Source organism: Stegodyphus dumicola, chromosome 9, assembly GCF_044657685.1.
Source record: "Stegodyphus dumicola isolate Sdum_Otavi_A_Nest chromosome 9, ASM4465768v1".
NCBI lineage: Eukaryota > Metazoa > Arthropoda > Arachnida > Araneae > Eresidae > Stegodyphus > Stegodyphus dumicola.
Genome location: NC_140776.1, coordinates 120,855,862 through 120,877,638, shown reverse-complemented (window position 1 = coordinate 120,877,638; position 21,777 = coordinate 120,855,862). Strand labels below are relative to the sequence as shown.

General features: G+C 32.8%; 1 protein-coding gene across 4 annotated transcripts in view; it reads left to right on the top strand.

Annotated features, from left to right (window-relative positions):
- Positions 1–10,400, top strand: part of LOC118186278 (bifunctional 3'-5' exonuclease/ATP-dependent helicase WRN-like) — a 151,044-nt gene extending 140,644 nt beyond the window's left edge. For all 4 annotated transcript variants that reach the window (XM_085824020.1, XM_085824022.1, XM_085824023.1 and 1 more), the window contains one exon: positions 8,782–10,400. In XM_085824020.1, coding sequence (XP_085680146.1) covers positions 8,782–8,937 — 156 coding nt within the window. In that variant the 3' untranslated portion in view covers positions 8,938–10,400. The remainder of the gene's footprint in view (positions 1–8,781) is intronic.
- The last annotated feature ends 11,377 nt before the right edge of the window (positions 10,401–21,777 follow it).

The following is a 21,777-nucleotide window of genomic DNA, read 5'->3' as shown; positions in this document are numbered from 1 at the left end:
ATCTTTTACGGGCCATTTGAGATCAACTTCAAAATTCATTTAAAAATAAAATTCCATTTGAAAGAATTGTCATTTCTGATTGAAATATGACTTGATGGAAACATTAAAAAATACATAAATCATTTTTCAGATGTAAAATGAGCAATATACAGAAATTCAGGAAAATGGCCTTTTTTGTCATCTTTCATAGGATATGCGTAAAAAACTCATATAAATTTAAAAAACGATCCAATATTTCTAAAAATCAGCAGACTTAGTTAAGAAGGTTCACTTTATTAAAAAAGCATAAGATATAATAAAAAGAAGAAGAAATTCATTTGCTGAAATTCATTAAACTTCGATGTTCCCAACTAGGAACACCGAACTGTAGCTTCTAGTCTGTAAAAGAGGAAATTTGTCTTATTGTGAATTTTCACTGAAAATGAAACTTTTTTCTTAAATTTTCTCATTAAAAGGAAAATCTCTTTATATTTCAAGAAAGGGAATTCCCATCTTTTGTTTCTTTTGTAGGGAATTCCCTTCTTTTGTTTTTTGTCTCTCTCCATTTCCGTAATTTTGACGAAAGCGAATTTAATTTCTTCTGTGATCTAGAACATTTACTCTTTAGATTTTGTGGTAAAAGGTATTGAATGTTGTCCATGATTTATTATAACATGAAGATGTATTTTAGACACACGAAGGCACAGACAGAAGAAACTTTTGAGTTTTTGATTTAGGGTTCTTAGGGATTCTGATATATCGGAAGTTTCTGATAAACAACTTGAAATTTGTTGGCTTCCTCATGATGAAATTGATTGCATTTCTGGAGAAGAGGACATTGATGACAACATTCTTAGTCTTCTTTTACCTTCTGATGTTTGTGTACACATTAGCATTATTAACAGATTTTCAGTTAGCAAAAACCATTCTGAAGAACAAGTTGCAGAGCCAAGAAAAGTTATTATTATTCTAAAATGGAAAAAAAAAAAAAGTATTGTACACCCAAATCAGATCATCATTAGCATCAAGATTCGTGGCTGTGGTGGCTAGATGACTTTTATATGCAGCATCTCACGGAAAAATGAGCCAGCTTACTCCCCTAGAGTTCCAAAGAGAAGTTACAATTACTCATTTATGGATTGCAGCAAGAAACAATGGATTTAAAACCAGGACCAAAAGTACACCACAATATATCTCCGCAGAAGTGTCATGGTCAACAATAACTCGAGGTAGATACATGCATTATGGCATAAATGCAAGATTAGAATATAATGAGGGAAAAAGAATGTGTTGTATTTAAATTGCTTTCCAGTGTAACATGAAATAAAGCCCTTTTTTGGGGGGGGGAGAAAGAATTTGTTTGTTCAAATTTATAAATTTTCAGCTAAATTCATATCTATGCTTAAATTTAAAATTAAATCCTTCATAATTTCTTATTAATTTGTTTATTATTTAGTCTATCACTATATTCCATTTTTAACACTAGCATAGTAAGCTTAATCAGATGTGGCCAATGTTCCCAATTCAGAATATCATAAAAGTCATATGTTTATTTTTTTTCCTCCTCATTTAAACAACTGATACCTAACTAAAGCATTAGAAGATGAAAATCAAAACAAAAAAGTAATTAAAAATTAACCTGGATCTGAATTTGGCCTTTAAAAATGTTAACCAAATGTTTTGTTAATGAATGGTGACAAAGTAATTTTACTCACTTCATCTCACTTTAGCCTGAAAACAAATTACTACAGAGTAATTAGAAGTCTTGCATCCTTCTTTCTTTACCCTCAGTCTGTTGAGAGGACATTCAGATATAAGATTTTAAGTGCCGTCATTCCACAAAAATGCTCTACAGTAATGTATGCCCGTGCCTTATCCAATACGTACCTACATGAAATTCTGCCAAGACATTTACCATCCATGACACTGTACTGTCTAGGTGCTCCCTCCCACACAATGTAAACATCTGAATGCATTTTCAAATCATGTCTTGGAATTTATGTAAGTACATTTTTACTTTCTTGTACGAAGTAAAAAGGAAGTATTGTAATCGTGAAAATTTTCAGGCATCGTAAACTAAAATATCCATTTTGAACGCTATCGAATGCAATTTAACGATGTTTTTGCATGACATCTGTACGTAAGGACAGAATAAAAGACTCTTTTCCACCCAAAAAATTATAAAACTGATTTAAAATGAATTTTAAAGATAATTTTTCGTGGCATCTGTACGTATCTTGCATAACCCAAAAATGAGTAGCCTCAGAACATTGAAATTTTGTATATATGACTGCTATAACATGTAGATGTGCACCTCATCTTTTGGTTGCAGTCGGCCACACCAAATGTATATAAATATATGTATATATATCTACTCTGTTAACCAGCTCAGTGATCTCAGTTTCTTTACTCTTATATGTTTGTAAGTTATGCATTTTTTGCTTTAAAAATGATCGAATTATGTTGTTCTTATCTTCTGGTTAAGGATTTTATGCCTTTAGTAAATCTGCATGCAATATTTGTGGAGTTATCATCAATTTAAAAGTTGTTTAAGTGAAGCTAAGCCTAATTAATTTTGTGATGGCGGACATGTTTGTTTATATTTTAAACTTGGCAAAATAGTGGATTTGTTCCCAATTTAGAGAAACTAAGCTTCACAACAACAAAAATAACACCTTCTTTTATTATTGCGAATTAAATCAGGTTTAATGTCGGGAATTTAAAACTGAATTAATTGAATGAGAAATACTGAATCGTCTGTGGAAAACTTTTTTTTTTTTTTTTTTTTCCTTGCTTAATTTCTTTTATACATCGTTTTTGATTTATTATAGTATTTAAAAAAAACATGTGGCAATGATTAGATAATTCTTCAAATGATATAAATTTATATGCATTTCTGAGTTATAATATGAATGAAATGTAATGCTGTTAAGTGAACCTAGCGCCAGAGTGTCGCTATGGTAAACAAATATAGTAAATTTTAAAGAGTGCATTTATTTTATTGTGGTTTATGTGCTATCAACGAAGTAAATTAAATTCAATCCAATAAGTTTTGAATGAAATGCAAGAAAAAATGCGTATAATTTAGTATTCCATGCAAGGAAGTCATGTGGTGTACACATCAGATGTTTTATTCTTAAATTTAAAGAACTTAAGTTAGGATTTTTGAAAGTTTTCCAAAAAAAGGTTTAAAAATTACTCAAATATCTGCATTTGCATTTCAAAAATGCAGCTTTTTTAAAAATTTACAAGGAAGCCCTTTTTTTTTTTTTTTTTTTTTTTTTTTTAATCCTAAATGTAGTTTTTTAGCATTCGCTGTTTTTAAGCACAATGACCATAATTTACTGTGTTGTTACATGCTTGTGAATAAATTGATTAAAATTTTAAAAAAAATGATAATTGGTGTATTTTATGCTATTTTTAATTCATGAACATATTTTTTATTAGTGTTGCCATAATACCAACTAGATCATACATTAAATGAAACACAAATTTAAAGAAATATCTGCATTTATTATTAAGAATGCATTTCCCAAAATTATAACAATGCTATAAAGATTAAATATTAAGATTGTTATTTGTTTGCTAGGAATTTTGAAATTTGTACATTTGATATATATTTTATGTTTTGCAAAAGAATGAAACTTTGATGACCAGTATGTAATTGACAATATTTTTCTTATTTATTTATTGAAAAAATTGATGAAATTTGAAGTAAAGCATATTTGTTGGTGTAAGTCATTTTGCAACTGCATCTTAAGTCTCCATATTTATAATTTTTTCTGTTCATTTAATTTAAATCATACTCCTGTAATAATAGTAGTTGATGAATTTAATTTTCCCCATAAAAATAGTAGCAAAAGAAAATAAATATAGAATGCAATATTTATTATTAAAAAACTATCTTAAATTAAACAAATAAATTTAAAAATGTTACAACTAATTTTTATTTTGAGTGTTCAGATAGTTTCTGGATTTTTCAATAATTTCATTACTGTATTTTAAACTTTTAGGTAGGATACCTTGGCTGCAAAGCTTTGTGTTCTGTATATGCATAAACTTAAAATTATTGGAGCTATCGTCCTTGACTCCTTCCAGCATAACTTGTTGAAAAATCATGTTATCCAGTATTTGGAGAGAAAGATTAACGAAGGCTATGTTTATTGCTTCTCTGCGGCCTCTTCTGCTAAGAAGAATATGTCTAAATTTTTTAAGTTTTCTTTCATAATCTTTGCATTTATGTTCACAGTTTTATTTTTAAATCAATCAAAAGATTCACCTCAGTTATTGCACCTTTCTGCAATTTTTAATATTTCCTTTGGTGTATCAAGAAATGGCAATCACAACTTGGATCTTTGCCTGAAAACTTCCTTTTTTTTCAACTTACTTTCACAACAGGTTGATATTCAACTGAAATAAAACAATGATTTCGATCAGTGGATGAAATTAGAAAAAAAGTTATAATTTGTAGTAATTAGATTAACCTAAAAATTGAAAGTTGTGTCAAAACCATAGCAGATGTCATGAAACATTGATTTTGTTTGAGGTCTCTGCAATTTTGCACTCAACATAATTTACAGTTGTGTTTGCCAATAATTCCCATTTAAATATTCACTAAACTATTTTTATGGGACAGAGTAAGTACAAGACAGAGGTTTAATAAATTTTTAACTAACAGAAATATTTATTCAAAATTATATCTCACCATTTATTGTTGTTAAATTATTATATTTGTAATTTGTTGAGACATTTAGTTATCTCTCTTTTTCTATTTTGTCACTAATTAAGTTTTGAAGGGAAAAAAAAACTTCTTGGACATAAATATGATAATTTAACAGTGTTTCTTAAGTCAGTGGTCTCAAATGGATGGCTCACGAATGCATTTCCCGTAATTTAATTAATTTTATTATGATAAATAAATAGAGGTTTAAGGTTTTAATGGTTTAATAGTGCACTTTTATATTATTTTCATAGCCATTAAAAATGAATGTGAGTAACACTTCAGAAAATCTACAAATGGAGCTAATTAATTTACCAGTGTGATATAAATCTTATTCAAAGATATGAAGATGCAGATTTGATTAACCTTTTTTTGCACATATCAAAAGATAAATGCCCTCAATAATGAATTTTTGCAGTAATAATAATCAATTTCGATGGAGACTTTGTATGTGAACAGTTTTTTTTAACATAGCTGTTATTTTTTAATTAATAAGTTTAAAAAACAAACCTGGCTGACTGATGCAAATCATGATGCAGATAGTTTCTAGTATTTTTTTATCCAAGATTAGAAAATTTAATGAAATCAAAGTACCATGAGAGTCGTAGCTGAAAATTGTAGTTAGAAATAAAAGAATTCATAATCCTTTCATACAAATCCGGTTGTAGTGAAAGTTTTCTGCAAAAAAACATTCTTAACCCGTAACTGGGGAAGTGCAGTCTCTGAGTCTACAGGTGTTGTTCCTATCACCCTTATTCTATATTTAGTCTGATTGAGTGGATTCTCCTGCTAGCTTTTCCTTTTGTGACCTTGATAATTCTCACATATTGGCTAAAATTTTTTGCACCAGCTTCATTGTGAAATTCTACTCCGTTGTCTGAGAGCGGTATGTCAGACCGCACCTCCCTCTAAGTGTTACAATTTCTGTCTCAGGTGGAAACATGGCTCTGAGACTGGGCCCGAGAAATATCATATATCCTTCTAATTCGTGTTATGCAGAAGTGCTGTAAAGAATTCTTGATGAAGTGGAAAATGAATTTAGCGATGAAGATGAATGCCAAGAAGATTTTGCAAATGAAAGTTCGCATTCCACGACATTAGAATTTTCTGAATCTGACAATGAATGCACTGAACCAGAGACTGAATCCATTTCATCTATAAAATATTATTATGGGAGGAACCGCTTCAAGTGGTCATCTATTGAACCTCAATGAAATGTGTTGAACTCCCATGCATATAATATATTTCATCTTCCAGGATTAAGAGCATATGGAAAATTGGGTGAAAATATGGATCCTAAAAGCGTTTGAGAAGTCCTTTTCACAAACGAAATATTAGAGAAAAAGAAAGAACTGAAAACTTCATATTTATGCATAAGTTGTAAAATGCCAGTTTGTTTGGTATGTACACAAAAATTATGTCATGAATGTGCACATAAATATGCTGCGTAAGTTGATATCTTTTGTAAGAACACAATGGTATTACTGATAGTAAGTTATTGTCATTTTTTTTTTTATGTTTCGTACAATATTTGTATTTTTCATCTGAATATATTTATCACATGTTAAATTAATGGAAAGTAATTATTATTCATAAAAAAATAATAGTTGTTCTGGTTTGTTTTGCATAATTTACATTTGCAAGAGGTTTTTCATATAAAAAAAAGTTCATGTTGCAGAAAAGATGTTCCTAGTGTTCATTGATTTCTTTGTAAAATAATTCCCCCCGCCCTCTCTGTTCAAAGATAAGTGTGTATAGAATGTATGGGTAAAGTAAAATTTTAATATTTTGATTAGAACATTTTATTTACACCATAACGAGACGTGGTCTCTGTGACCGCACATTCCCGGTTATGTCCCAATATTTGACCTCCCCTGTTATGGATTAATAAAGTTAGAAAAGGAGAAAAAAAAATGAAAGTAGTACCTTTAGTGCAGGTAATAATCATCACCCAAATCTATGATTTTCTGCCAATGTTTTGATAGTTTTTCAAAGCTTTCGGCCAAGAAACTTAGTGGTCGTGAGTCCAAAAAGCAGATCAACCTCATTTCAGACATTCTGTGCAGAATGGAAGACAGCACTAGCAAGATGTAGCTGCAGGTGTGAAAAAAAAGTAGAAGTCCGAAGGAGTGGTGTTGGGGCTATATGGTGGTTGTGGCAAAAGATCCCATTTGAGTCCGTACTGAGTCTGGCCAGTGAATGCAGACACATGTGGTCTTGCATTATCTTGCCAGAACATTACCTTTATCCACTGGGAACTTTCCTCGATAGCAGTGTCAACACAGACCAGCGTCTTGCTGTACACCTTACTGTTGTGGGTTTTACCTTTTTCCAGATACTCTTTGTGGATAATACCACAGCAATCCCACCAAATAAAAAGCATTATCTTTTTTTTAGTCAAATTGCACTTTGCAATGCTGCCGATGGGCTCACCAGATACAGACTAAGGCTGCAATCACATGCCTGTTTCTTTCAGAAGAACAACTGTTTCTGCTTTGTCACAACAGCCAATCACCATAAATCACTTTGGGGTTAACACAGGGAAAACTGGTTCCCTATTACAAACAAGCTGATAGCTGATTGGTTGAAAATGAACAACTAGCAATTTTTTTCAAAAGGAAGGAAAAAGTTGCATGTCTTTCTTTCAATGGTAAACCAGGCAGAAAAATTGTCCAAAACAATTTTTTGTGTGAAACAAACGCTGAGTGATATGGGCCTAATCCCCTTTTCAGCCTGTGTTGTTGAAGTAAATCCACTTTTTATCACATGTGACAATCCGGTCCAGAATTTTATGCTTGCATTGATATTTGAGCAGATTAGTGCAGGCCCAAACACATCTGTCCTTATCTGCTTGAGTCAGCTTATGTGGCACCCATTGACTGAACTTGTACTTCAAGTTTATACATAGTATGGCTAATGAACATGGCACTGATGTCTAACTTCTTAGCAAGCTCTCGAGTGGTTGTACACTGATCTTCTTTCACAAGTTCTTGCAGGCGGGCCTCATCAACATCAGTATGCCGGCCAGAGCACTCTGCTTCTTCAGTATCATAGTACTTGTTTTACAACTTTCAGTACCGAATCTTCACAGTATCATATGATTCAGCATTAGTACCTAAAGCTGTACACATGATTTGGTGACATTCTGTAGCTGACTTTTTGCAACAGAACTATCTGATAGCATGATAGTTCCATTTCAGACATATTGTACTTAGAGATAACAATATATTTTTACAAATTTCACAACAGTCTTTTTTCTTTCAAACGCCAAAAATTTTTTTGACAAAATGTAATTAAACACACCAGCACAAACTGTTTTGCGCAGACAATATTTGCAGCAGCTGGAATCTTTCGTTAAAATCCGATATATGTTTTTCTCCCCTGTATATGTCAAAAAGTAAGTTATTCAACTTATTAGAATTATTTGAAATAAATTTCAGCGAGAAATCTTAATATTTAGTTATCTATACATTTGAATTGCAAAGCATAATTAACAGAAATTTTTTGCAGTATCAACCCTCAGGTTTCAGGCAGAAAATAAGTTTAAATTGGACCTTTTCCTTTGTGTCATTGTTGTTACTACTTGTTTTGATAAATATTTAGTACAAATAAAAATTTTTATTTAGCTAATAAAATAACCCTTTTATTTTTGTTTAAAAGAAATCCTCCCGTAAGTTGAATCGAGCATCAATTTATATAAATATATATAAAATTTCAAGACTTTTTTAAACAGCGGCAGGAATATTTAACTTTCTAATTGATTGATATCTTGTCTAGAATTATGAGTACAAGGCAATGGATACTGTGTTAAATCTGTAGTGCTCACAGGGCTGTGGGTACATTTAAAGGTAGCTTCTAAAAGCTAGAGACATCTTGAATGTTAATCTAGATTTCATTTTTTTTATTTCTTGAAAAATGGCTGTAGTGACAATAATGATTGCTGAAGATTACAGAATTGTTATTTTAATTAGTGTTTGTCACTATATATACGGTTTGAATATGAGACCACGGCATTAAGTATCAGTGTTATGTGAATAGTTATTTACTTTAGATGTTGACTGAAGGATTCTTTCCTCTTTCAGAAATCACCATTTGAAGCAAAACAGAATGTAAGTAATAGTCCAGAGGATAAGGAAAAGGTTACATTTCCAAAAAGGAAAGAGAGTGCATCCATTCCAAATGGTTTTGAATCTTCCAATGTGAAACGAATGAAGACCAATAAGCTTTTTAAACTTTAATTACTGTTGTTGTTATAATGCATTTATATAAAGTTCAATTGTGAATCATTTGTAATTTATATCAATTCATCAAAGAACTTGGAATTTTCCAAGCATTTGTACAAAGTCATTAGGTTTTTAAAGTTGGCTGTAAGCACGAATAATTTTATGAAAATGTTATATGTGGCAAAATGTTCTTTAGTGCTGTTTTTGTATATCAAATTTCATCTATTATATAAAAGTTTATATATATATATATTTATATATATATTTATATAAATATATATAAAATTTCAAGACTTTTTTAAACAGCGGCAGGAATATTTAACTTTCTAATTGATTGATATCTTGTCTAGAATTATGAGTACAAGGCAATGGATACTGTGTTAAATCTGTAGTGCTCACAGGGCTGTGGGTACATTTAAAGGTAGCTTCTAAAAGCTAGAGACATCTTGAATGTTATTCTAGATTTCATTTTTTTTTATTTCTTGAAAAATGGCTGTAGTGACAATAATGATTGCTGAAGATTACAGAATTGTTATTTTAATTAGTGTTTGTCACTATTTGCAGATCTGACCAAACGATAAAATATGAAAAATTAGATTTCTCTTTCTTCCTTCAACAGTGGTATCATTATGCATTTCCCTTAATTACTTTCATGTACTTTGCCATTATTAAAATATGTAATTAAATTCAGTCTTAAACTTCATCTTTGTTAAAGTTCTTAAAAATCTGTATCTCTATATATGAAAGACTGTTAATTGAAGTGAAATTTTTAATGTGTTCTAAAAATTAACTATTTTATTTCAGGAAATTTTTTTAATAAACCTAAATTTATGTATAAAATGATTTTTTTTTAAATTCTTTCTTGAGTGAAATGACCAAAATTTCATATTAGCTTGTTGTGTGGACTATTTTTATTTTATCCGTATCTTATACCCTGTTCTGAAAGTTCTGAGCTGCCTTTGCGATGCTGAAGTATAACTCAGTTCCTAGACAACTTGCACATAAACCCAAATAAATCTGAACTCAAGAAGGAGCTATAAAATGAAACATAAAATCATTCATAAATTGCATATATTTGAATTAAAGAATCCCCAAACTGCACAGTGGGGATGACTTTATGAATAACATCGATGGAATACTTATAAGAAGTGATCACATTTAACATATTTTATGTAAAGAAAAAAGTGAGAATATGATATATTTTAGTACTCCCATGCAAATTGTGTGTTATATATCCATGTATGATGTATGTAGTAACTAATTATTTCTTGTATGCAAATGATGAGTCTCATCAGTATGAAGTCATCTTTGAAGCATTGTGTAAGATCTTTCATTCCAGTTCACATGAATAAACTATTTAAAATAAATTCCATACTCATCTGTGATTTCTGTAAAATATTTTTAAAATTGTGAAAGATTGCTTAAGTACTTAATATGTGCTTTTCTGAATAAAATACACATTTGTATTATTTGTTATGAATTAGAATATAAAAATTGTGCAACAGATGACAACACAAATTATAAGTTAAAAAGAATAAGATAAATAAGTTTTTTTTCCTCTAATCTGCATCGAGGTAAAAAAGCAGACGATTCACTCAACTCACGTTGTTGTATTTTCTGAACTTTGTTATTTCACAAGATTGTTTAGTGCTGCCTTTTTTTTTTTATCTGGATATTTTGTGGATCAATTAAGAATATTTTAAATTTCAGCCTTTTTTATACAATGACAGATAAGAAACACACTCATGATTTTACTGCTTGCAACATTGAAAAACGTAAACACATTGCATTGACGGTAATGCAAAAGATGGAGGCAGGTGCTCAATTTATAGCAGAATGGTATGGAATTGCGACACAATTGTGTATGATATATGGAAAAATAAAGAAAAGCTGTTAAATTTTACAGCAACAGTCATTCTAACACCGGAATCAAAAACCGGAAATCTTTGCATGAGGCGAAATCAGCAAACCTCGATGCTGTGTATATATAATACAATGAATAATATAGTCAATTTATATATGTAAAATTAATTTAATGAATATAATAAATTATTGCAATAATGTATATAATAATTTAATTAAATGTATCTAAATACACCTTATTTATTTTGCACTTTTTGTCCGAATATTATGCTTTATCTTTTCTGTCCTAAAATCCGCACAACCTCTGGTCCCAAGCTTTGCGGATTTCTGGACTTCTACTGTATAAAAAAAATATCACCAAGTAACGGAGTTAAGGCGCCAAACAACATGGTTTTGATTTTATTTAACGATTTAAAATTAGGGAGGGGGAAACCTCAGTTTGACCTAGATTTTCAGTAACTCTGTTGAGTTTGAAGGTGATAAGATGTAGGTCTCTTTTCTTCAGAACAAAACATTTCTGCAAATTATTTTTTCTCTTTAAAAAAAAAAAAAAAAAAAAAAACCACTTATATACATTTATGCCATACTAAGGTTGCTTTTTTGTGTAGCTTTAAATTTTGCTTTGCCATGCTTTCTTCCAGTAAGGGAAGGGATGTCACGAGTATTAAAATTAAGAGCACAGCATCGGTCAAATAATTTCTAGAAATATTATGAACAATTCATAGATGAACTTGTGCAATAAACATTGTAATCAGTTCATAAGCAAACTTTTTTCTTTATTTTATTTAAAATGCTTTGAAAGTAACAGTTTATATGTTTCTAGTTCTATTCATATTCAGTTAGTTAAATTCCATTGGTATTTTGAAGGATATTATTATTTTTTTTAATGTTATGAAAATAGGTGGGGACGAATGTGGACACATTAAGTGGCACCTTCTGTATCTCCTTTCTGAGTTTTTTTACAAGTCTTTTATTGCATATATATGTTAACATTAGTTAGGTGGCTTAAAACATCTTATAAGTTTTAATATAGATATGCTTTTATTTAGGTTAATTGGTTTACCAATAATTAAATTGTAAAGAATACTGAACATTGTTAGTTGAACTCAGTTTCAAATGCAGGTAGGTAGTTATGGTAGCCTGAATGTGAAGCCCTAAAATGCCCTCCACAAAAGTATCCATACTTTGCCCCATTGACTTCTAAGGAGATAAACAAATCATTCTTCATATGATGATGAGCTTATAGCTTTAGACAGTAGCAATTTATGATATAGAATATTAGTATTTGTCTTGGGTCTTTAAAATTAGACCACAGTAAATTTTAATTAATTTTCTTTGAACCATATAGTTTGCGTAAGGAAGTATAAATTTTGTCTTCATAGAGATAACAAAATCAAAAGCATAGATTGAGAAAGGTTTCTTAAACTTTCAGCTATGTAAAAAGCCTTGAATTCTTTTCCAAATAAAGTATACATGATATTTACATATGTGTATTATATTTATGTGATAGTATTTTAACATGGTGTTCTTGAATTCAAACAGCAAATTCAAAGGGTTGATAGTCATCAAGAGAATAAAAATTCACCATAGAACTTGGGATGGCAAACCACGTTCAGTCAGTGAAAATCACAAAAATTGACACCGAGAGAACGGTGAACCTGATGAAGAGAGTGGCCAGACAGATGCAAGGATTAGGATCACTGTGGTCCAGAAGAATATAACTTCTCATATGCAAATTTCCAAAGCTAATGGAGAAAATAAAAGTACATACTTTCAATGAGACTGTGCTACACGTTGGTATTAACATCTGAGCAAGGATTGTTGGAGGTCATCTGATAGATCTGTACCTTCTGCCCAAATGCCTGAATGGTGCAAATTACCTTGTTTTCTGATAACACGTCCTCTCAGATTTGATGTAGAGAATACCGGCCACTGTGTGCCAGAATATGTGGTTTATGCATGATGGTGCACTAGCACATTATGAGATTGCGGTACATAATCACCACAAGGGTACACATCCAAGGAGGTGGCAGACCTGTTGTTTGGCTTCCACACTTCCCAGACCTCAATCCATTGGATTTCTCCATCTGGTGCAACCTGAAATTGGTTGTTTTATCAGATGCCTGTGAATACATTGGAGGATATAACAGCACAGATCGGCATTGCTACAGCAGACAGCACTAATGCTGCGGGTATGTGTGAACACGCCCAGCAATCCTTCATCCATCAGTGTCGGATGTGCAATGACATATGCGACTGCAACTTCAGTATGATAGCTTTCATCATGTTATGGGTACCATTCATTTTCCAAAGACACATTATAGTGTGCAGTCTTTAGTTTTGACTTAGTTGAATGTATAGTAGATGCATGCGACTTGACTCTAAAAACACATCTTCATTCACAATTCAGTTTGATTGATTATTTACAAAGTTCTCAAGTCGTCCATGTGTACTGCTTCATGTGAATTTTCCTGAGATTTTAAATATACTTCATTCATATAAATATAATTCATGTTATATTTCCCAATGGATAAGATAAATAAGGTAGTTTAATTCAAAAAAATTCAGCAATTGTTAGGAACAAATTTTGATGCTAGCAAAAAATCTCCAAGATAATTAATCCAAAAAAGCAATCCTACACAATATACTACAGAGGATGTTTACATCATTTTTAAATGATTTTGGTGAGGTTTAATAAATGTTTACGATGTATAGAGTATTTTTTAAATGTTCAATCTGATAGCTGGCTGAATGATCTTTTTCCTGAACTGTCAAGTCTGCATCATCATTTCCATGATAGAAGGGCTTTTCATAAAATTTCCACTGCATACGAGAGTAATTCAATCGTGGTGGGTTTGCATTTAGAAATAGCTGTTTTCAAGAGACCAAATGAGCAATAGAGAACATGTGAAACATCAGGAAACTTCGCAGGATTATGTTGAAAGAGTATATATGTAATACCTGTATCCATGTTTTCAAGGAATGCAGTGGTATACTGCGCAAAAAAGAAAATGGGACTCTACTACCATTCTACTGGGCTGATCGACAAAATTCAACTTGCGTTTTTCATGTCTCGAAAGCGCGACTTAGCATATGTATTAGATTTATGTATAGCATTGTTCTAATATAGGTATTTTGACACAACATCAGACATTTCCTGAAATGACATGCCAATCTTTTTCATATTTCGATTCTACGACTTAAATTACATCAAACTGCCAAGTTTTGTAAAAGTCGCACAAGTATTTTTTAAAAGATTAGCTCTCAAAAGTTTAACTCCTCAATGTTAATTGAATTTGGTATATATTTATTAATCTCTCTTTTTTTATTAAATTTATTTGATTCTTTTTTTCACATTTCGAAATTTCAAATTAAATTCCTCCATTTTTTGTGATGAATTTAGTAAATAATTATTATAATTTTTTTCGAAGATTATAATCTATAAAATTTTTACCATCATCTTAAAGTAGATGTATTTCTAAGCACACCCGAGAAAAATTAGAATTTTTTGTTCAAAATTTCCGAAAATAACGCGAATTTATATACTGGCGCGTTTTGAAATTTGGCATATTTGTTGGAAGCGATAATAACATCAAATGTGGTTTAGGCACTTTAACAAAGTGCCTAAACCACATTTCAGTCATTTCAGTCCACATCAAAGTCATTTGAAAGTAGGAACGATGTGTCTTTTTTTTTCCCGCCTCTGCAAAATGTAGAAAGAGAACGGAAAATAGTTTGCCATATATTAAGATGTTCGCCAAGTGAATTATTCTTGGCGAAAACTGAAAAAATGTCCCAAGATAAATTTTGAATTTCTCCATAAGTTTCGCATCAAATTTTACAAAATTTAATATTTAGGCATAATTTGAGTCGTAGAATTGAAATATGGAAAAACATTGGCATGTCATTTCAGAAAAAGTCCGATTTTGTGTCAAAATACCTATATTAGAACAATGCTATATATAAATCTATAATATATATCCTAAATCGCGCTTTCGAGACATGAAAAATGCAATTTGAATTTCGTCAATCGGCCCAGTAGAACGGAAGATGCAAAACTGTCCTCCCCCCCCCCGTAGTTTTCTTTTGAAATATGACTTGTTCCTTTGGATCACTGAAGTTTCACTCTTTGAAAGTCATGTAAATATTGGAGGTAAAACTTTTTTTTTGATAATGCATTGAGTTTATTTAACTTTTCCCCCCTACTCATCTTTTTTTTTTTTTTTTTTTTTTTTAATTTTTCATTGTAAGAGTATCTTTTGATGATCATAAACGCTTTATTCGAAATATTCTTTGCATTGACAAAACCAGCTTCATACCTTTTTTACCCTTCGTTTTCGATAATACCGTATTTTACGGACTATAAGGCGCACCTTAATTTTTAAGCAATTTTTCTTTAAAAATGAAATAAAAAAAAAAAAAAAAAACATTTTTATTATAAGATTGCAAAGCCAGACTTAAAAAAAAAAAATCTCAGTTTATAAAACTGAACTGACTTTTAAAAATCTCTGAAAATCGTCATCTGAACTTTCTTCTTCTTCCTCTTTATTGTCGTCTTCTTCATGTATAAGATGGTCTTCACTGCCATCGAGAGCACTTTATGTATGTTATGTTAACATCAGTCAGACACCGACACTCTTGTCAAGCCTCTCCTGGTCTTCGTTCTTATTGGTTTTCTAAAACCTTGTGGCGTATGGTCACCCCCTTTCTCTTCACCTCAGACCTCCCCTTACTCTGTCCGACTGTTACGTCATGCGCCTCTTGGGCAGACTTGTCACTGAGCCGGCAACGTCGCACATATTAGCGATAGCCCGGCAATACGTGTATTGATTGATTGACATCTAGATCTTTACCAAGTCGATTTGATTTTTCTTCTACGATCAGTTGCTAGCACATAAAAAGTTGCTCACCGGTCTTAAGTGACCATAGAGTAGCAAAAAGGCCTTAGTGCGATTTTACTTATTCTTTCCCTTCGCCATTAACTCCTGCCCTTCTGGACTCACACTTCGAACTCATTCTCTCTTCAGCTCCCACAGAGCAATCATCTGATGACAGCCGGAACACATCAAGCAGAATGCTTGATAATCTCGGCATAATTGGAACTTGGAACTACTGAGTCTTGCATCCATTTTTCCATGACGACTGAACTGGTTTAAGGACTTGATCATCATGTCACTGGTCAAAATTATCTTCGCTCGATATGAGGAATTTACTTCTAAAGAGAAGGGTTTTCCTTTGATTGAGGATGAAAAGATTGATCTGGATTTTTTACTAAAACTTCTCCCTAACATATCGGATAAGGTACGAGCAAATCAGAACTCTGAACTATTCTTAGTGCAAGTCGGATCTAACCAGTTAGTATGTAATGAAATTGATTCTCGCCATACTGATGTCTTCCCAACACGATATGCGTTGGACTGTTGTTACCAAAAGCACGAAACGTATTCTGAGCGATATTGAACCGGACCCTCCAGAGTTGCAAAACAAATTTGATGTTCTAGCGAACATAACAGATGATGACTGCGCGTTCGCTGCTGAACAGCGCACGCACAGTACCAGACATGAAGGTGATATTAGATTGAAACGAAATCCCAAACCGAAGGCTCCCAAAAGTTTGAAAATCTCACCTAGTCAGGATTTAGGTAGCAAAATTACACATAAATTGAGTTCTGAGTTTGCGGTCAGCAGCCACAATAATATGACGCCATCTAGTGGAGGAACTGAGAAACAGGCTGCAGCGAGTAGGTCTCAGACCGAAAACGCAGCGCGACCAATCAGTTATCCAGATGAGGTCACCTGCCCGACTGGGCGATCTGACACTCATATTCCCCAGGCTGGCGCAACTCAAACGAACACCATGGTGGTGTAGGTGTAGGTGTGTGTGATTATAGCAAAGCTTCGAGGGCTCTCTGCCTAAGGGAAGGGATGCCTTCGTGGAGGACTTTCTAAGGGAAACTGGCTCGTATACAGGTTACACATGGGGAAAACCACGAAAACGCCCATGCAGCCAGCCCGTTCGCGGGATTCAAACCTCGGACCGAACTACCAGTGTTCACCGCTCGGCCGCTGGTGGGCCACGAACACCATGGAGGAGAGACTTAGTGAAAATGCCACTAATGGTAATGATAATAATATTGTGAACACGGACGCTAGTACGTGTAAACAAAATACAAGCTCAGATGAAAGTTAAAAGCGGAATTAGGGAAAAAGACACATATACCACCTATAACTTAAAGTAGATTACCCTACATGGAAAAACATAGCTAGGGCCCTTAAACAGAGAAACATTGAATTTAACAGTAATAAGAATAATAAAGGGATTAAAATTTTCATCAGAAACCCTGATCATTACAGGCAGGCTGTTACTTATTTAAAAGACGCAAAAGTGGAACACCACTCTTTCACACTTCCTGAGGATAAAGACATAAAAGTAGTGATAAGAGGTCTGTTAAGAGACACAGATACGGTGGAAATACAAGAGGATTTAGAATACAAAGTTGAATCACTTAAGCAACTTACGCGCAGAAGAAAAGAGGAGGTTATTAAACTCCTGCTATTTTTAATTGCTCTGCCTAAGGCCCATATCACACGACGTTTGTTTCACTCGAACAACTGTTTCGGACAATTTTTTTCACTAGTTTACTATTGAAAGAAAGATGTGCGACTTTTTCCTACCTTTCCAAAAAAATTGCAAGTTGTTCGTTTTCAACCAATCAGCTATCAGCTTGTTTGTAATGGGGAACCAGGGACAGGGAAAAGTGGACGGAGCACCAGAACTTCGTCAGTGACTTTTACAGGTGTTGCTCCGCCGCACTACTGTACCCCGCTGGGCTTTTAGTTGGCCCGCATCGGATGCTAGCCTACCAAGACATTTACATAGTAATTTTACATCAATACTAGACTTACGTATTGAATATACAATTACAAAGACACAGTATACAATTATTACAAAGAGATTGACCTATTAACAAAAGTTGAATTATGGCAGATTAATATAACATAATTACTTCGAACATACATACAAACTTTCATTTTACATTGTACTTCAAACAATATATTTACATTAATATATCTAGTTATATCGAATTACAATAAACATCTTTTTAAGAAAATAATTGGAGAATTTTTTTTTTTTTTTTTTTTTTTTTTTTTTTGTGTGTGTGTGTGTGTGTGTGTGTGTGTGTGTGCAATCCAAGGATATACACAACGAAACTCACTTATGTGACCTAAGAATTAAAGTCGAAAATTATAAAGGTAGATCAGGCACGCTACAATGCTATAGGTGTGCCAAGGATTTTATCATACGCAAACTGGCTGTAACTATGCACCCAAGTGCGTCAGATGCCAAGAGGGACATTTGTCCTTTGAATGCCCTAATAAAAACTCTGCACTTGCCACCACGTTGTGCGAACTGTAAACAATCTCACACCTCGAACCTTAGGGGGTGCAAGATGTTCCCTAAAAAGAAACAGGATAAACCAAAAGTATATCCTAGTAGGGTTATAGAAAACAAAACATTTGCAGAAGCACTGTCTACTGGTTTGTACGCAGACACGATCAAAGAAGCAAAAGCTGTATTTGCACACCTGGTTGAAATAGTGTCGCTTATGAAGAGCTCCGGCTTTCTTTTAATTCAACAACTAGGCCAAAATGTACCTATACAAAATGACAAAATTCCCATAAATCATGATATTAATGGATAAGTACACTTCAAAAGGAGATCCTATAAAATTAGCATTCAGAAAAAATTGTCGGAATTTTTAAACTTCCTTAACACTCATAATATTGACATAGCGCTTGTCACAGAGACCTTTGCCACGCCATGTGTGCGTATTAATTTGCCTAATTACCGCACATATAGGTGCGATTGTCTGAGTCACCTGGGTGGGGGTCCGTAATTTATGTGCGCAGCTCACTCCAGTCCTGTTTGATAAGCCAAGATAGAAACGATAGGATGAGATGGTCACAGTCTCAGTGCAGTTACCGCAATATGGAAATTTTAATTTCATTTTATTCTATAATCCGCCCCATGTGCAGCTGACGGAAAATATTCTCTCCGGGGTCTTATCTGACAATAATAAGTATATTATTACTGGAGATCTTAACGCAAAGTACTCGGAATGGGGCTGCCGCAAGACGAACCAGAAATGGAAAAGTTCTCTATGAGTTTCTTAATAATTACCCAGTTGCTCTGCAAGTTACTGAGGAGTATACGTACAGACCCCAGAACCCTAGAAACGCAGACATTCTTGATATTCTTCTGACAAATACTTCGATCCCTATTTACACTAAGTAAAGCATGAATTAAATTCTGACCATATACCGTTCATTGCAATTTTAGGTACTACTAAGGAGGTTGAAAATGAGATGATTCGCACGACAGACTGGAACACATTCTAGGAGTTTCTGGGTCAGAATCCGCCCAACTTTGATGCTCTGGGTTCGTATAAGGACATAGATGATGCAATTGATACCCTCACTGAGTCGATCAACAATGCTATTGAAAATGATCTAGGCACGTGAGAAGAAATAACAACACAGGCATTCTGCCTAAAGAAATTAGAGAGATGATAAAAGATAAAATATCTTAGTGTGCTGTCATTCAGTAAAGCCTAAGATACTTTCCAATTTAATCTAGAAGTTTAGTGAGTAATAAACTAAGGAATTTGAAAGCAATAAATGCGGTTGTTAAGCATTCCCTACATTTTAATGTGATTAATTTAAATAAACGTATTAACGTAATAATAAACGTATGAGATGTCTAATTAGAAATATTCAGTATTTTTATGAAATTAAATTATATGGACTCATTAAAATCGTTATATACTTTTTCTTTTTTATGATAACTATTTTAGGCGGCTGGTCGCGCAAACGTCTAGTTATTAAAGAAATAATATAGAAATTATAAAAACATACTTTATCAAGAATTCTAGATATATGCTGTTTTTAAATATTTTGCGATTTTTCCATTGAATTTAATTTTATGTGGCGTAAGTGCGAAGAAAATGATATTTAATAAATAATGTTAATAATAAAAAGATTTAGGAAAAAAATATTAGTTATCCTACTAAGAAAACTGAATATTGATATGATAAACTGAGAAAAGAGTGAGAAAAAATATATGCCAACACTTAACACTATATCGGAAATTCTAAACATTTGCTACAATGCAGCTTTTAAAAATTTTGTGATTTTGTTGAACTGTTTGGGCATAATTGAAGGGGGGAAGGAACCTTTATAATAAAACCTAGAAAAAGAAAAAAAAAAAAAAAGTACGGGTTAGTAAGAGCAGAATAGTAGATTGCGAGCTCAGCGAGAGAGTGAAAAAAGTTAACAAACCCTTTTTTGGTCGACCATTAAAATATGCCTTAGTAAATATTTGTTGGTGGTGGTGGTAACTTTATTTCACAATTCTGCCGCCAGTGTGTGATCTTGGGAAACAATGGAACTTGATATTCTAGTTTGTAAAGCTGAGCAATAGGAAACTGCAGAAATTTTATTGATGAGAGATGAGACTATAATTAAACACATTAACGATCAAATTATTTTACTTAATAATTTTTTTCTTGTCCACCTTTTAATAATATGCTAAGATATCCACCTCTGGCGTGTTCTTCTCATCGTTCTTGTTGGAACTGTTGGGCGAAGAAACGTTCTTTCAAAAGTGAAGTTGATTGTCCTATTGAGTCACAGATCGAAAAGAATGTCCATTTGTGACAAAGACAGTTACCAGGAATTTCTGGCAAATCTTGTTAAAAGAGAGATTTTGAGAGATAAAAGGAAAGACAGAATGAAGCCAATTTCAGAACAAGACTGGAGTAAAAAAATTAACCATTTCTACTTTTTATAGATATAAAAGATGGTTATTACATGTACAGTGAACACTTTTTAAAACAGCAAACACAATTCTAAACGATTTGAATCTTTTATGGGCGTAGCTGTTTTAAGAGCAATGATATCTAATTCTGTTATCATTATGAATGAACCGAAAATAGATTGTTTATTGTTATTGTCTTTCTTACGTATTAAAAAATTAGAAAAGTATCGGTATGCATAATTCTTTAAAAATAAAAATTGTAGATGAAAATATTTTTTTTTTCTTTGAATGAATTTCATCGTCTTCTTGGTCTGTCAATAAAGTAAATAACTAAATATTGTATAAGCTTTTTGTTTACAATTGTGAATAAGTTTCGCTGAAAACATTTCTCGCGTGTTAAATTTCCTGCATTTAACATTTATACATACAGGGTGCCCACTAAAGTCCGGTACCACCCGTTTAACTGCCGAACGGCTACGGCTTTAGTCATAAAAGTGGTGCCCAGGTACAGTAAAGTGGCTATGAGCTGACTAGCAACTACAGCTTTCAGCACCATCAGGTGGAAAACAGCGGAGTTAGCGTTCCTATCTCGAAGCGATACGAGATAGGAAGAAAAAGTGAAATACAGAGTTGTAGAGCATTGTGGATTTAGTACGAAAAGACACCTCGTGGACATGAATGTTAAGAATAGAACATTTTAAACGCGCATTTGTTTGTTCGCGATTTCCGAAACTGTGACGTCACCAAACGATATTAGAAAGGAAAAAACAACACGCAAGCTACCTTTATTTTCGATGTTTTAAACTTCTCTTCATCAGCTGAAATGCACATCTGGACCCTTGTTAGAGCTTCATGTTGCACGTTGTAGCATAGCGGGTGACACGTTTGCACAAGCATCTGTAATACGTCGTTGAAGGTCCTGCAGTGTTTGTCACATACACATGCTGTTTGAGGTATCCGCACAGGAAAACATCCATTGGAGTCAGGTCAGGTGAATGTGGAGGCCACCCTTCGAAACGTACCGATTATTTGTTCTTTGAATTCCTTCATCAGGTACTGCTTCACTTGCGACGTCATGTTGGAACCATCCATTCAGGAGTTAAAGCAACGGCAGGTTCAACTCCAACGGTATTATGTCTTGCAGAAGTTCTAAATATTGTGTGGCCGTTAACATA